General features: G+C 40.0%; 1 protein-coding gene across 3 annotated transcripts in view; it reads left to right on the top strand.

Annotated features, from left to right (window-relative positions):
* The first annotated feature begins 11,286 nt into the window (after nucleotides 1-11,286).
* PHF14 (PHD finger protein 14) overlaps nucleotides 11,287-18,183 on the top strand; it is a 236,051-nt gene continuing 229,154 nt past the window's right edge. For all 3 annotated transcript variants that reach the window (XM_077122758.1, XM_077122768.1, XM_077122776.1), the window contains exons 1-2: nucleotides 11,287-11,805; nucleotides 12,306-12,416. In XM_077122758.1, coding sequence (XP_076978873.1) covers nucleotide 11,805; nucleotides 12,306-12,416 — 112 coding nt within the window. In that variant the 5' untranslated portion in view covers nucleotides 11,287-11,804. The remainder of the gene's footprint in view (nucleotides 11,806-12,305; nucleotides 12,417-18,183) is intronic.

The following is an 18,183-nucleotide window of genomic DNA, read 5'->3' as shown; positions in this document are numbered from 1 at the left end:
ATGCTAACTTTCCCTTTTAGATAATTCATCATAATTCTACCCCATGAATTTTTAAAAAAATATTTTTATTGTGAAATCTTCAGACACATACATACCATACATGATCTATAATCAATGACTCAAAATATCATCACATAGTTGTGTATTCATCACTATGATCATTTTTAGAACATTTGCATCACTCCAGAAAAAAAAAGAAAAAAAACTTCATGCATCTCATACCCCTTATCCCACCCTCTCATTAACCTTTAGTGTTTCAATCTACCCAATTTTTTCCCTTTATCACCCACCCCCATTATTTATTTATTTATTTGTCCTTTTTTTCACTCATCTGTCCATAACCTAGATAAAGGAGGCACCAGCCACAAGGTTTTCACAATCACATGGTCACATTGTAAAAGCTATACAGTTATACCAATACCATTGTCTTCAAGAATCAAGGCTATTGGAATACAATTCAATGGTTTCAGGTACCTCCCTCTAGCCCCTCCAATGCACCATAAACTAAAAAGGGATATCTATATAATGCATATGAATAACCTCCAGGATAACTTCTCCACTCTGTTTAAAGTCTCTTAGCCACTGTCATGGTTAGGGACAGGTGTCAACTTGGCCAAGTTGTGGTACCTGTTCATCTGATTGGGCAAGCGCTGACCTGTCTGTTGCAATGAGGACATTTCATAGGATTAGGTCATGATCACGTCAGCTGCATCCACAGCTGATTCCATTTGTAATCAGCCAAAGGGGAGTGTCTTCTGCAATTAGTGATGCTAAATCCAATCATGGGAAGTTTTAAGGAGGACTCAGAGGAGACAGGTTCCATTCCTGCTTTGGCTGGTGAGACTCTCCTGTGGAGTTCATCCAGGCCATCCATTGGAGTCATTGGCTTCGCAGCCTGCCCTGTGGATTTTGGACTCTGCATTCCTACGGTCATGTGAGACACTTTCATAAATTTTATATTTGCAAGTGTTCCCTGTTGATTCTGTTTCTCTAGAGAACCCTAACTAATACATCTTGGTACCAGGAGTGGTTCTTAAGGAACAGAATCTTAAAAATGGGTTTTTATGAATGGTTTTCTACTCTGACTGGGCTCAGAGACACTAAGGACTCTGATTCCCGTAATCAGAATGACACTCCCAATCCATGGACTGAGTTGGCAAAGGAGATAGTCAAAATATCATCATTCGATTCTCCTAATGCTTCGCTTGTACGAAGCCAGACTCTGGGGGATAATGTTTTTGACACCTTTACAGAGTTTTGTAGAAATAAGAGTTATAGAGATGTTGGTTGGTTGTTGTTAGATACACTGTCTACATTAAGGGTGAAAGGGATGGGCTTAAGGCTTCAAACAAGAAGCTTAAGTGCCGTCTGAAAGATGTAGAGGTTTCTATGAGTATCCTGAAGGAAAATTTTATTTCCTGTAGCCGTAGACTTGAGATCTCTAAAAATCAGACTCAGAATCTTATTGTTAGAGTAGCAACTTTACAACGTAAACTGAAATCTCAGTCTTGCATGGTGTCTGCCGTTAAAGTGAGGGCATTGATTGGAAAGGAGTGGGACCCTGAAAAATGGGATGGTGACATATGGATTGATAATGATGTTGGGGGTGAGGTTGAAACCCGAGACCATGCTGAGCCTTCTTTAGATAACCCTGTAATAGTCTGCCCTGAGGACATAGCCGCCCCACCTCCAGCCTGCCTTGAGGAATTGGCCACCCAACCTCCTCCTGAAGGGATTAGCCCTAGAGTTATTAATCCTGTTTCACCAGATGAAACTGCAAATGAAAGCCCTGAAGCAAATGGCTTGGAAGATATTTCTAATTCTTTTCATGACCCACCCCCACCACCCCTCATTTCTTCTAGACCTATAACTAGACTAAAGTCCCAACAGGCCCCTAAAGGTGAGGTACAAAGTATCACACATGAGGAGGTACGTTATACTCCAAAAGAACTGTGTGAGTTTTCCAATTTATATAGACAGAAATCAGGGGAATATGTGTGGCAATGGATTTTAAGAGTGTGGGATAATGGTGGGAGGAATATAAGGCTGGATCAGGCTGAATTTATTGATATGGGCCCACTAAGCAGAGATTCTGCATTCAATGTTATAGCTAGAGCAGTTAGAAAAGGTGTTAACAGCTTGTTTGGGTGGTTGGTTGAAACATGGATCAAAAGGTGGCCAACATTACCTGAGGTTGAAATGCCAGAACTGCCCTGGTATAATGTAGATGAGGGGATCCAGAGGCTTAGAGAGATTGGGATGTTAGAGTGGTTTTATCATGCAAAGCCTGCTCTTACACCCCGGGAATGTCCAGAGGATGCACCTTTTACCAGAACAGTGAGAAATAAATTTGTGAGACTAGCACCATCATCCCTCAAGAGCTCTGTGGTTGCACTTCTCTGTAGGTCAGATATTACTGTAGGAACTGCTGTCACTGAGCTGGAATCCTTAAACACAATGGGGATGACAGGATCCCGAGTTGGCAGAAGCCAGGTGGCAGCACTTAATCACCAAAGACAGGGTAGACGCAGCTATTATAATAGACAACAAACTCAAAGGAGGCATCAAAATTATATGACACGCAGAGATTTGTGGCATTGGCTAGTAAATCATGGGGTGCCTAGAAATACAATAGATGGGGGCAGTCTACTAAATTCTTGTTGGAGCTGTATAAACAAAAGAGTTCTAGGTCAAGGGAACAGAAGTCTAACCTGAATTACAAAAACACAGAGTCACGGCCCCTTAACCAATTTCCAGACTTGAAACAGTTTACAGACCCTGAGCCCCTTGAATGAAGGGGAGGCCAGGTCCCTATGGGGGAGAAACCTGTTACACTGCCACAAATTTATACTGTTAACCTTCCTCTAAGTCTTCCCCAAGGAGACTGACGGCCTTTTACCAGGGTAACTGTGCATTGGGGAAAAGGAAATGATCAGATATTTCAGGGATTATTAGACACTGGTTCAGAAGTGACATTAATTCCAGGGGACACAAAACGTCACTCTGGACCACCAGTTAGAGTGGGGGCTTATGGAGGCCAGGTGATCAATGGAGTTTTAGCTCAGGTCCATCTCACAGTGGGTCCAGTGGGCCCCCGGACCCATCCTGTAGTTATTTCCCCAGTTCCGGAATGTATAATTGGCATAGACATACTGAGCAACTGGCAGAATCCCCACATTGGTTCTCTAACTCGTGCAGTGAGGGCTATTATGGTGGGAAAGGCCAAGTGGAAGCCACTAGAACTGCCCCTACCAAGCAAAATAGTAAATCAAAAGCAATACCGTATTCCTGGAGGGATTGCAGAGATTACTGCCACTCTTAAGGACTTGAAAGATGCAGGGGTGGTGATTCCCACCACATCCCCGTTCAACTCTCCTATTTGGCCTTTGCAGAAAACAGATGGGTCTTGGAGAATGACAGTAGATTATCGTAAACTCAATCAGGTGGTAACTCCAATTGCAGCTGCTGTTCCAGATGTAGTATCATTGCTTGAGCAAATCAATACCTCCCCTGGTACCTGGTATGCAGCTATTGATCTGGCAAATGCTTTTTTCTCAATAGCTATTAGTAAGGACCACCAGAAACAGTTTGCTTTCAGCTGGCAAGGTCAGCAATATACTTTCACTGTCCTACCTCAGGGGTATATCAACTCTCCAGCCCTATGTCATAATCTTGTTCGCAGAGACCTTGATCGTTTCTCCCTCCCACAAGACATCACACTGGTCCATTATATTGATGATATCATGTTGATTAGACCTAGTGAGCAAGAAGTAGCAACTACTCTGGATTTACTGGTAAGGCATTTGCGTGTCAGAGGATGGGAGATAAATCCAACAAAAATACAGGGGCCTTCCACCTCAGTAAAATTTTTAGGTGTCCAGTGGTGTGGGGCATGTCGAGATATCCCTTCTAAGGTGAAGGATAAATTGCTGCATCTGGCCCCTCCCACATCCAAAAAAGAGGCACAACGCCTAGTGGGTCTTTTTGGATTTTGGCGACAACATATTCCTCATTTGGGTGTGCTACTCCGGCCCATTTATCGAGTGACCAGAAAAGCTGCTAATTTTGAGTGGGGACCTGAAAAAGAGGAGGCTCTGGAACAGGTCCAGGCTGCTGTGCAAGCTGCTCTGCCACTTGGGCCATATGATCCAGCAGATCCAATGGTGCTGGAAGTGTCAGTGGCAAATAGAGATGCTGTCTGGAGCCTTTGGCAGGCCCCTATAGGAGAATCACAACGCAGACCCTTAGGATTTTGGAGCAAAGCCTTACCACCTGCTGCAGATAACTACTCTCCTTTTGAGAAACAGCTTTTGGCCTGCTACTGGGCCTTAGTAGAGACTGAACGCTTAACCATGGGCCACTAATTTACCATGAGACCTGAGTTGCCTATCATGAGTTGGGTGTTGTCTGACCCACCAAGCCATAAAGTTGGGCGTGCACAGCAGCACTCTATTGTAAAGTGGAAATGGTATATACGAGATAGAGCCAGAGCAGGTCCTGAAGGCACAAGTAAGTTACATGAAGAAGTGGCACAAATGCCCATGGTTTCCACTCCTGCTGCCACATTACCTTCTCTTTCCCAGACCAGAGCTATGGCCTCTTGGGGTGTTCCTTACAGTGAATTGATTGAGGAAGAGAAAACTCGGGCCTGGTTTACAGATGGTTCAGCACGATATGCAGGTACCACCCGAAAGTGGACAGCTGCAGCATTACAACCCCTTTCTGGGGTGTCCTTGAAGGACAGTGGTGAGGGGAAATCCTCCCAGTGGGCAGAACTTCGAGCAGTGCACCTGGTTGTTCATTTTGCTTGGAAGGAAAACTGGCCAGAGGTGCGTTTGTATACTGACTCATGGGCTGTTGCTAATGGTTTGGCTGGATGGTCAGGGACTTGGAAAGACCATAATTGGAAAATTGGTGACAAAGAGGTCTGGAGAAGAAGTATGTGGATAGACCTTTCTGAGTGGGCTAAAAACATGAAGATATTTGTGTCCCATGTGAATGCACACCAGAGGGTGACTTCAGCAGAGGAAGATTTTAATAATCAAGTGGATAAGATGACCCATTCTATGGATACCAGTCAGCCTCTTTCCCCAGCAATTCCTGTTATTGCCCAATGGGCTCATGAACAAAGTGGTCATGGTGGTAGGGATGGAGGTCATGCATGGGCTCAGCAACACGGACTTCCACTCACCAAGGCTGACCTGGCTACAGCCACTGCTGAGTGCCCAATATGCCAGCAGCAGAGACCCACACTCAGCCCCCGATATGGCACCATTCCCCGAGATGACCAGCCAGCTACATGGTGGCAGGTTGATTACATTTCACCACTCCCTTCATGGAAGGGGCAGCGATTTGTTCTAACTGGAATAGACACATACTCTGGATATGGGTTTGCTTTCCCTGCACGCAATGCTTCTGCCAAAACTACCATCCATGGGCTTACAGAATGCCTTATCCATCGTCATGGTATTCCACATAGCATTGCTTCGGATCAAGGAACACACTTCACAGCAAATGAAGTGCAGGAATGGGCACATGCTCATGGAATTCTCTGGTCTTACCATGTTCCCCATCATCCAGAAGCAGCTGGATTGATAGAACGGTGGAATGGCCTTTTGAAAACTCAATTACGGTGCCAAGTAGGTGGCAAAAACTTGAAAGGCTGGGGTGATGTTCTCCAGGAAGCTGTGTATGCTCTGAATCAGCGTCCACTGTATGGTGCTGTTTCTCCCATAGCCAGGATCCATGGGTCCAGGAACCAAGGGGTGGAAATGGGTGTGGTGCCACTCACTATTACTCCTAGTGATCCACTGGGAAAATTTTTGCTTCCTGTCCCTGCTACCCTGAGTTCTGCTGGTCTACAGGTTTTAGTTCCAAAACGGGGTGTGCTTTCTCCAGGAAAAACAACAGTGATACCACTGAACTGGAAGTTAAGATTGCCACCTGGCCACTTTGGGCTACTTATGCCTCTGGATCAACACATCAAGAAGGGGATTACATTATTGTCTGGGGTAATTGACCCTGACTATCAGAAGGAAGTAGGACTGCAACTACATAATGGAGGTAAAGAAGAGTTTTCTTGGAATATAGGAGATCCCCTGGGGCGTCTATTAGTACTACCATGCCCTGTGATTAAAATCAATGGAAAACTGCAACAACACAATCCAGGCAGAACCACTAATGGCTCTGAGACTTCAGGAATGAAGGTTTGGGTCACCCCACCAGGCAAAGAACCATGGCCAGCTGAAGTGCTTGCTGAGGGGAAAGGGAACATGGAATGGGTAGTGGAAGAAGGTAGTGATAAATATGAACTTCGACCACGTGATCAGTTACAGAAAAGAGGACTGTAATGCTGTTTTGTTTGTGTTATACTATTTAAGTTGTAAGATATCAAGTTTGAGAATGAATGTTGCCCAAGGATTTGCACGCTATTCTGGAGAGATTTAATGTGTTTCCAGTTATATGCAGGACAGTTGAGTATTGTCAGGTAAAAGAAAAAATGTGTGATTATTTGGTTTTATTTGGAAATTAAGTATGGTCTAAGGTGATATATATATATATATATATATATATATATATATATATATATATATATGTGCCAAGTTGACAAGGGGTGGACTGTCATGGTTAGGGACAGGTGTCAACTTGGCCAAGTTGTGGTACCTGTTCATCTGATTGGGCAAGCGCTGGCCTGTCTGTTGCAATGAGGACATTTCATAGGATTAGGTCATGATCACGTCAGCTGCATCCACAGCTGATTCCATTTGTAATCAGTCAAAGGGGAGTGTCTTCTGCAATTAGTGATGCTAAATCCAATCATGGGAAGCCTTTTAAGGAGGACTCAGAGGAGACAGGTTCCATTCCTGCTTTGGCTGGTGAGACTCTCCTGTGAAGTTCATCCAGGCCATCCATTGGAGTCATTGGCTTCGCAGCCTGCCCTGTGGATTTTGGACTCTGCATTCCTACGGTCACGTGAGACACTTTCATAAATTTTATATTTGCAAGTGTTCCCTGTTGATTCTGTTTCTCTAGAGAACCCTAACTAATACAGCCACTGAAACTTTATTTTATCTCATTTTCCTCTTCTCCTTTTTGGTCAAGAAGGTTTTCTCAATCCTATGATGCCAGGCCCCAGTTCTTTCCCTGGGAGTCCTGTCGCACATTGCCAGGGATATATACACCCCTGGGAGTCATGTCATATGTAGGAGGGAGGGCAGTGAGTTCACCTGCCAAGTTGGCTTAGAGAATGAGGCAGCATCTGAGCAGCAAAAGAGGTTCTTAGGCATAAATATAAGTAGGCTTAGCTTTTCCTTTGCAGGAATAAGTTTCATAGGGGCGAACACCAAGACCCAGGGCTTTTTTATTATCTGCCCAAATTACACTTGGATGTATTGGGGCATCATGCTAACCTGTACAAACCAACAAGATCTTACACCCTATTCAATATCCACTGTAATTATGGTGTTCAAATAAAGTGACCATACAAGTTAATTTAGGTAATATACTACCAAAATATAAATTTTGCCCCAAATAAACATCTCTCCCTTTTGTCTCACACAGTAGTTGAAGGTTTAAAATATGGACCATATTATCCTTTACGCTGTATTCTGATTTACCGTACTCCTATGCAGATCAGCTTTATTCCTATTTCTAGTTGAAGTCTGATCACTTTTCCAACTTTTTAAACAGTTGCTGTATGGGGTAATGCTGGCTGTCACAGCTTCAGAGCTTTAATGCTGAGTCTCAGGTGTTTCATAAAGACCCAAAGTTTCAGGAAATGACCAGGTTATACACAAATAGCTCAGTATCTCAGAATTTAGAAATAACAGTTACATCTCTGGATTTAGATGTGACTGCTATAAGAGCTTTCAATCAAAGAACCTTTACAATATGCTCCAACCTGATAGCCCATGCTCTCTAATTCAATTATCCAAGTTTGTATATTATACTTAATCCATATGCATGAGGCATGCTAGTATTTGTCTTTTTGTTTCTGACATTTCATTCAACATACTGTCTTCAAGGTTCATTCACCTACATCCTATGAATATTGGAGGTAGTTGACAGAAATTGGAATGTTTGGTTTAATAATATCAGAGGTGAAACAATCAGTGGCACAGTTGATGTTTGAAGCAGAAAGGAAATGAAAGTTCCTGGAGTCAAGTTATTAAATAAGTTGCTAGGCTTTTCACTGGAGAAATAACAGATCTGAAAGCCAGTAGAGGGTCTGAAGGATGGGGTGCCTCCTTTGGATCTTGAGAAAATGAGGTGTGGGAGATGTTAGGTCGGGGGAACGGGGAAGGGCACTGCAACTGGAGCTGCGGAGGCTGTGTCGCCCTTCCCAACCTGACTTCTGGAACTAATGAACTGCCCCTTCCAGACGTCACCTGACCTCCATCCTTAAAAGCTGCCCATGCCAAAGCCCATGTGCAGACTCACCTCTCTCCGTCTTGGGTTTGGTGAGCTCTACCCGGGAGTGCAGAAATAAACCCGCCCACTTTAAATTTCCTGGTCTACCTTCCTTCTTTCTCACCCTTTTGCCTCCTAAACCTTTCAGGAGAATGAGTGGCTTCCATTTGAGAGGGCTTCAGAGTAATTGTTTCTACTTTAGACAAGGAGGTATAAGAATTAACATTGAAAAGGAAGAGGGTTTGCTAAGCAGGTTTATTAATTTTGGACTGGAAGTTTGGACAACGAGATAGGAAGGTTTGCAAGAGCACATAGCAGTTATGGGACCAGAGAGGTTGGAGGAGTTTACATTTTTAGCAGTGAGGGGGAAAACAGAGTTTATAAGATTGCAATAGAATTGGTAAAATGAATGTCATGGTGGAGTGGTGTGGGGCACTGGAGGTAGTCTAGCCTTTGGGGAATCAGATTCTCAGTGTATTAGTAAACTGCCAGAATGTGATATACCAGAACTGAAACAACTTTTAAGAAAGGGAATTTAATAAGTTGCAAGTTTACAGTTCTAAGGCTGTGAAAATGTCCAAATTAAGGCATCGAGGGAAAGATATTTTAACTTCAAAGAAAGGACTGATGAAGTGCTGGGTTTCTCTGTCAGCTGGGAGGGCACATGGTGACGTCTGCTAGCTTTCTCTCCTTACTTCATAAGGCTTCCACAGGGGTATCTTCCTTCTGCTCCAAAGGTCTCTGGCTGCAAGGGCTCTGTTGGCTCTGGTGGCTCTAAAGCTTTTCAAAATGGTTTCCTCTTAAAGGACTCCAGTAAGCAACCCCACCTTGAATGAATGGAGACACATGTCCACAGAAGCCATCTAATCAATAATTACCACCCACAATTGGGTGAGCCATCTCCATGGAAACAATCAGAAAAGTCTCAGTCAGTAATATTGAATGAGATTAAAGGACATGGCTTTCCTGGGGTATGTACCAGGTGCAGCTTTAAACCTGCACACTCGGTTTATTCATTCTCTTAGCAATTGGTATTTGCATATGTTGTTTCTTTGGTCTGGAACATCTGTCACAGTTTGGCAGTTGCTATGACAAACACCACATGATAGGTTGGTTTAAACAATAAACATTTATTGGCTTATGGCTTCAGGAACTAGAAGTCTAAAATCAAGACATTGACAAGGATTGCTTTCTCCCCAAAGTCTGTAGCATTCTGGTCCTGGGCTGCTGTAATCCTTAGTTCCTTGTCTTGCATCTCTACTCCCTGTTGTATGGTGATCTCTCTCTCTCTCCCTGTGTCTGCTCTTCTGGTTTCCATTGGTTTCCGGTTTCTAGCTCTGTGGCCTTCTCTAACTGTATCTGAATTTATTCTGTTTATAAAGGACTTCAGTAATAGGGGTTAAGGACAATTCTGATTCCATTATGGCATACCTTAACTAAAAATAACATCTTCCAAAGCTCCTATTTACAGTGGGTTCACATTTACAGGAATAAGAATTAGGATTAAGAACGTGTTTTTGAGAGGGTTCATAATTCAATCTAGCACAACATCATTTTCCTTTTCCCTATTCCCCTGACCTGTTCAGCTATCTTATATCTGGCTTCTCCAGGAAGCCTTCTCTTAATGTCTCTGATCCACTAGTGTGTGTGTTTTTTTGCTTTTCACAACATACAGTAATTATCTGTTCACCTGTTTGTTTCAACCACTATATTTTAAGCTCTGGCGGGGAAAAGACACATACCTGTCTTATAGAGGGTATACTCGGTAGGTTAATATCCTACAGATGGCAGTAAATATTTATTAAGTATTTATTAAAATACAACCTTACAAAATTTATTTCAACTTCATATTACAAAAGAATTCAAAATGTTTTTAAAAATAAGTTCCACTACTGCATTAGATGATTTGATTCCTAAACATTTGATTTACAGTCTTTCATAACATTTCCCAATGTTAAGAACATTGCTACTCATATATATTTGAAGAATAAATGAATTGAATAAGCTTCCTCCAGACCCTTCTCTAAAAAAGTTAAACTATATGTGAATAAACATGGCCATTGAAAAAGTTGAAAGACTATCAAATTCACTTGTATATATCGTCCTCATACTTTCATGGGTTTAACAGATAAACAAATGGATGCAAGGCACTATTTCACATTAATGTGGACATGCATTTTGAGTTAAAACACAATATACTTGTGGAAAGGAATATTTTCCCTTACATGCATTCTTTCTTTTTCTTTTAGCAACCCTAAATATGTGTTTTTTTTTTGGTGGGAACATCTGGCCTCAGTACAATCATTATAACCACATTAAGTTAATATACTTTAATGGATACTTTTTTCCTGTCCTAGATTTTTAATTTTCAAGCAGCAATTAAACATGGTTTAATACCATTTCCACTTTACCCTCTTTCAGGAAATAAAATTCTCACGTTTAAGTTATTTTAAGAGATGAAATTTCAAAAGCAAGTAGGATGGGGCTGCCGTCTTATGGTTTTTAGTTATGACTTAAAACAGCAATGTTCCTTTACGGAACATTTATTCGAATAAATCTTAAACACACACACACACACACACACATTTATTCGAATAAATCTTAAACACACACACACACACACACACACAATTTATTCGAATAAATCTTAAACAAACACACACACACACACACACACACACACACACACACACACACACACACACAGAAACAGAAATCAGCCCCCAGTGGATTTGGGCTGAGGAAGGGATTAGCTGCAGAGTGGGCGGAGGCGCAGGGATTTGTGGGCGGAGCCTTACGGGGTGGGGTTGGAGGCCATTGGCTCCCGCTGCGCACCATGCGGCTCGGCTCGACTCCCTTTCGGTTCCTGCTCGCCGTGGGAAGGGGCGGCGAACTGGCGCACGCGCTCTTGGCTCTTACCGCTCTCAATTCAGCGTTCTGCCGTGTGTTTTCACTTCCTTCTCCTTAGAGCTGTATCCGGGTCGTTGCTTTGCCTATTGTCTCAGGCAGCCGGCCTTGGACTGTGCAAATTCTTGGTCTCTTGTGGCTTCTGGTGCAGCTAATAAAGTTTTCATTCTTTTATTATTTCTTTCAGCTTTAAGGGGGGAAATTGGCGCCCCGGGGCCTCCGGTGGGCCTAAGCTGCCTGGGCCGGAGGGCGTCTCTCGCGGGGGAGCGCCGGGGCCGGTTTTGCGAGGACGGGGCGGGGTGGGGCGGGAAGCGGGAGGGAACCCGCGAGGCTGCTCCGGGACCGCCCGGGCCTGGTCAGCAGCCCGCCGGTTTTAAATAGCATCCTTCGGATTTATTTCCGCTGCTCCTCTTCCCGACCTTGGCGCTGCCTGGGCTCCCGCAGACTCTCCTTAGATCTCTTCCAAAAGACCACTTCACGGATTCCTTAGTAAGTGTGTCGGAGGCCTCCGCGGGGAGAGAGGTCCGTTTCAGTCCTCTTAGAGTCAGAGAGGGAGGGTGTAGGACGGGAGAGGGACTAGCAGGGAGCTGGACCCTTCGTGGACGCTCCCCCTCTGCGGTCGTCGGGAATGAACATGGCATTAATTTTCCGGGGCTGCGCGTTTTCCTTTGTGGTGACTGTTTTAAGTGAGGGATTGCGAGCGCACTACAGAAACCACCGCAAGATAGACAAGTAGGGTGTCAGCTTCGATTTTGGTCATCCTGAATTCACATTGGCCGCACCTGGGATCTGGAGCTTCTCATGGAGCTGCCCGGCCCTTTCTGGCCTTTGTCCTCACCTTAACCTCTCCCCCAGACACCTTTTTCTGAGAACAGAATTAGATGAAGATTCCCATGCATGAGGGCATCTTTATCTTCACTCAGTACCATGGCTCTCTCCTGTGCTTGGTGTGATTGTGAATGACAAGGTAATGTTTTTCTCTTTAACAGTGGATCGCAGCTCCAAGAGGAGGCAGGTGAAGCCTTTGGCAGCTTCTCTGCTAGAAGCTCTCGATTATGATAGCTCAGATGACAGTGATTTTAAAGTTGGAGATGCCTCAGGTAAATGTTTCTTCTCTTTTCCCAGCTTTCTGGAGTTAGGCTTATTTTCAGCCTTATTATTTTTTTTAATTCAAAAATCAGTTTTGATTAAAGCGACTTTTTAAAGTTAAAGCACATAAACATTATTTTATCCATTTGATTACCCACATTTTTCTAAGGTCCTATCAGTAGGTACTATCATTGCTTGTTTTTGTTGATACTGCTAATTAGCAGGCAGGGAAGGTGTAGTCCAAAGATACAAAAGGATTTTTCTCTATTCCACACCTTAAAATATCTTTATGCTTATTTTATGGTTAAGAGAAAGAAGTCAAGGGCTGTCCTTAAATAGAATAATATCCTGAGAGTAATGTGGGCCATGAACAGCCCATGAGCAGTATTCTTCTCTTTACAAATCACTTATCACTCTCTGAAGTTAGTTGTGCTTTTTGTCCATAAGCTCTCCTACTAGAATAAAATTGACTAGAGTAAGAATTGTAATTTTAAGTTATAGTAGGTGGTGGACCTTGCGATTGGGCCCTTTGAAAATCTCTGAGGCATAAAATATGCATGATTGTAAATCATATTTTGATTTTAAGGAGAATTAACTTTTTAAGAATGTAATACATCACATTGTACAAAATTGGAAAATATTGAATGCATCACATTGTTCAAAATTGGAAAATATTGAAAACATGATTTTCCTTTGCATTTTCTGTTCTATGTTCTCTCCTATATGTGTATATATATATATATATATATATATATATATATATGTTAAATTTTAATAGTAGGAAGCTGAGAAACACAAAAATTATGTTTAAATAGTTTTTGTGGGAAATACTAATAAACACAGTAAAAATAAAATCACTGCCTCCTTTAGTGGAAATTTAAGTAAAGTTAAAAATTAAGTTTTCATCCCTTCAGCAATTTTAAAATACTCTTCTGAGAGTTTCTAGGCTTAATCAGAGCTCTATCCTTTCAGCTAGTTTACTTTGCTTTCACATGTTAGGGATGGTAAGGAAGGATGAAATTAATTTGTACTATGTCATTATTACTTCTTTTAATACCATTAACAAACAATTTGCATTGTGTTTTATTAACATTTTTTCTTATCCATAATCTCATGTACATTTTTGATATAACTCAGTGAGAGATTATTTTGCAGATAAAGAGAAGTTACTGGGTTTGAAAAACTTGCTTGAGGTCACAAAGGCAACAGTGGAACTAATTCATGTCTTTTGAGTCAGAATTTACAGTCTTTCACTGCATAGCACTGCTCAGTTCCCAGGAAGAAATAGTTGTAATCATAAGTTGAAATTACTTGGATTTTATGGTTACCTGATTTAGTTCACTCCCAGCAATCAGAAATTCATAAATTTACCTTGATTAACTGTTTTTTAATCTTTGCTTTTCAGCCCTTTCACCTTTCACCCATTTAGTTGATTCACTGATATTTGGTAATGCCAAAGAAGGTAAAGAAAGGGAAGTTCTCCTAGTGAAACTTTGGCAGAAAACTTTGGCAGATAAGAATATTTTTGTTATTGCTACATTGCTAGAATGTAGTTTTGTTTGTTATGGTACTGGTTGCAAGCTGAGTCAGAAATAGTTGGTTTTTGAAAGCTATGAATTCTTCAGATATCATTATGGGAGAAATTCCAGAGCTTATTTTCTTTACGTAATCCACAGTTCCTTTTGTCTTAATAAATCTGACATTGTTGATAATTTTTTTCTTTTTGTTTATTGAGATGGAGTCATTCACAAATATCACTTCTCTTTTCAGGGAATAAAACAATCTAATAATTCAAAGATAAAATACTTTCTCAAAATAATTTATCACGTCAAACTAAATGGAGATTTCTGACTAAATCATCCTAATCCAACTCCTAATCAGAGTTGAGAGGAACTATCTATTATTTGTGAAAACTGGTTATTTTTTTTTTTATTGTAATTTGAGTGCTCTTCAGGGTGACAGATACTTTCTGTCCCCTGTTGTTATACCTAATCATCTGCACTGATATTTTGTGTCCCTGCCACGCCCCTGGAAGGATTAAATTCAGATCCTCTGTGGTCAGTCATTGTTCCACATTATGTTTTCATCTGTTACCTATTTATTTTAATTATCTGGGTAATTCTGTTTTGGATAATATTTTTATTGAGAAATCTTCACATACATACATTCCATACATGGTGTATAATCGAGAGCTCATAATATCATCACATAGTTGTGTATTCATCACCATGATCATTTTTAGAACATTTGCATCACTCCAGAAAAAGAAATAAAAAGAAAAAGAAGTCATACATCCCATACCCCTTAATCCTCCCTTTCATTGACTACTAGTATCTCAGTCTACCCAATTTTTTACCCTTCATCCCCCCTATTATTTATTTATTTTTATCCTTATTTTTTCATTCATCTGTCCATATCCTGGATAAGAGAGCATCAGACACAAGATTTTCACAATCACATGACCACATTGTAAATGCTGTATAGTTATACAATTGTCTTCAAGAATCATGGCTACGAGAATACAGTTCAACGATTTTATATACCTCCCTTCAGCCTCTCCAATACATCATAAACTAGAAAGGGATATCTATATAATGTCTAAGAATAACTTCCAGGATAACCTCTCAACTCTGAAATCTCTCAGACACTGAGGTTTTATTTTGTCTCATTTCTTTCTACCCCCTTTTGGTCAGGAAGGCTTTCTTGGTCCCATGATGCAGGATCTTGGCTCATCCCAGGAGTCCCATGTTGCCAGGGAGATTTATACTCCTGGGAATAGTGTCCGACATGGGGGAAAGACGGTATGTTTATGTGTCAAGTTGACTTAGAACATCTGAGCAACAAAAGAGGTTTTCTGGGGGTGACTCTTAGGCATAATTATAAGTAGGTTTAGTTTCTCCTTTGCAGGAATAAGTTGCATAGAAGCGAATTCCAAGATTGAGAGTTCACCCTATTGAATTGACTATCCCCACTCCTTGTGAAATATTAGAAATTCCCCAGATAAGGAAGTTGAATATTTCCTCCTTTCTCCTACCTGGGTAATTCTTGATATATTTTTATAAATGAGATTTTATAAATGAAAGTGATTTCTTTTAAAGTAATTAGCATTCAAAAGAAACTGAATCATATTTTCCATTCTTTAGATGTATTGTTGCCCTCCTATAGCTAAGATGTTGCCTTATCCTAAATTATTGTTGGTTTCTGTTTAAATCCTTTCTTTTTTTCTCTTGAAGATAGTATGTTTAATTAATTGAAGATAGTAATTGTTTAATTGGGCTTTACAGTTAATTGAGCTTAATTGGAAATAAGATATTAGACATTTCGTTGGTTTTTAAGAATGCTGAGGTTGTGTAGATTAAAAAGTAAAACTAAATTTATCTGTCTGGATCATATTTTCTTTCAAATACCCTTTAGAAACAAACTGTTTGAATTTAATGCAAAAATGATTAGATTCGTTGGTTTCAATTTTGTTAAGTCCATTTTGTACATCAGAATCTTTTGATCTTCATCTTGAAGTCTGAAATTCTGACTTCAGAGCTCTTTATATTTCTACTTGGATTTAGAAATAAATATAGAAAACACTGACAGATTATTATATACAACAACCTTGTCAGTAAACATAATGTTATTCAGATACTTAGCTGGTAAAATAGAAAAGAAATCAACTGAAAAATGAGATATGATTGCCAAGAAGATTGGCAAGTGATTGTCGATGAACTTAGTAATTGTAATCTTGTCTTTAGGAAATTAAGAAAGTGAAACTAGTTTTATATTATATCTGTAAAGTGAAAGCAGAACAAAATTTTTCATTTTTGATTGAGGATGAACAATAAGTAAAATTTAAAATTGCTAAGTCAAGAAACAGGATATAAATATATTAGAATTATGGTGATACAAGAAGTATAATACTTAGAAATATTAGGTGACATCATGTGAAATTACCAGTTTTGCATGTCTGAAACAGTTGAATATTGGCATATTCACCTTACTTAAATTAGTTGTATTTTGAGACTGGGTCTAGATTTAAGCATAAGCCAGGAGATTTATGTTGTGATTTTAAAGATATGTGCATATGTTATTCTTTGTTAAACAAGACAAATTTAGCAATGCTATGCTTCTCTCAACTCCCAGGACAAAGGAAAAAGTTTTAACTTTAAATCTTGAGTCATGATTAATTAGGCCAGATTGTGAAAAAATAACTGAAAGAGTCTCAAGCTGAGGCTTTGCTTTTTAGTGTTTTGTTCTTAATCTGACCTTGGATAAGTGAATCAATGTATGTTCGTTGACCTTCTGTAGTTTTGCATAGCACTTTGTGGTGAATCTGCAAAGGAATATTAATAGTATTAGAGTAATTAAATAATATAAGGGATAGATGATACGAGGCATGATTAATTTGTTTTATCATTTGTGTAGTTCAGGTCTTTCAGATGAGGTGAAACTACTTTAGACTGGTTTGATTTAGAAAAATTTCATTAAGGAGATGAGTTGAACAGTGAACTAAAAGAGATACAGGATTGAGAAAAACAGCAGTCTAGGTGGGGATGTTTGAGAATGTCATGCTTATTTGGAAAAGAATAGGAGAATAGATAAGTCCTAGAAAGTGAAATGAGGGCAAGTTGAGACCTCATATTCTAATCCAGGGATTTTCAACCTTGGCACTATTGGCATTTTGTATTGCATAATTCTTTTTTTTTTTTTGTGGAGGAACTATCCTGTGCATTTTGGCATATTTAGCAGCATACCTGGCCTCTACTCTAAACTAGTAATCGCCTCTCCTGGGGGTGATGTCCTCACTTGTAAATCACCTCTCTCCATTTTTCCAGCAAAGCCAAGGTGACACAGCTGGAACTACAGTCAGAGGTAAAGATTGAGTTGATCAGACTTGACTGGTTGCTGTATTTTAAAAGATGAGTCAAAGGTGGCCCTGAGATGATTATACTGAATATCTAGTAGACTGGTGATCTGCTCTCTGTTGTGTATATTTATAGTACCAATCATTGTTGCACTAAATCAATGAACAGAATAATTAAAATAAATGAAATTGATGAAAAAGATGATTTTTTTATTGTAAAATTAGCATAAAACTCTGAATTCAGTTATATTGATTTTATTGTTTAATATTTATTATGGGGAAAAGCATTGATTATAATGGTATTGATTTAATTTTTTTTGTTATATTGTGAATGGATTCTTGAAGTTGGCTTTTTTTAAATGTTTTTTTAATTGTGAAATATAACATATGTACAAAAAGCAATAAATTTCCAAGTACATTTTAACAAGTAGGTATAAAACAGATTTTAAAGTTTGCCATGGGTTCCATGATTTTTCATTTTTACTTCTAACTGCTCCAGGACATTGGAGACCCCCAAAAATGTCAATATAATGATTCAACAATCATACTCATTTGTTCAATCCTATCTTCTCTATTATACTCCTCTTTTTTTGTGTGTGTGTGAAAATACCATATCTCCAAAATAGCAATAAATTTCAAAGTACATCACAATAATTAGTTATAGAACAGATTTCAGAGTTTGGTATAGGTTACAGTTCCTCAATTTTGGGTTTTTACTTCTAGCTGCTCTAAGGTATTGGAGACTGATAGAAATATCAATGTAATATTCAGCACTCATATGCATTTGTTAAACCCTGCCTTCTCTATATAATCCCACCATAACCTTTGATCTCTCTCCCACTCTTTAGGGGTATTTGGGCTATGCCCATTCTAACTTTTTCATGTTAGAAGGGGCTGTTGATAATGTGGGATCAGGGATCAGGGAT

Source organism: Tamandua tetradactyla, chromosome 1 (assembly GCF_023851605.1).
Source record: "Tamandua tetradactyla isolate mTamTet1 chromosome 1, mTamTet1.pri, whole genome shotgun sequence".
Classification (NCBI taxonomy): Eukaryota; Metazoa; Chordata; class Mammalia; order Pilosa; family Myrmecophagidae; genus Tamandua; species Tamandua tetradactyla.
The sequence above is the reverse complement of the archived record's forward strand: the minus strand, read 5'-3'. Positions and strand labels throughout refer to the sequence as shown.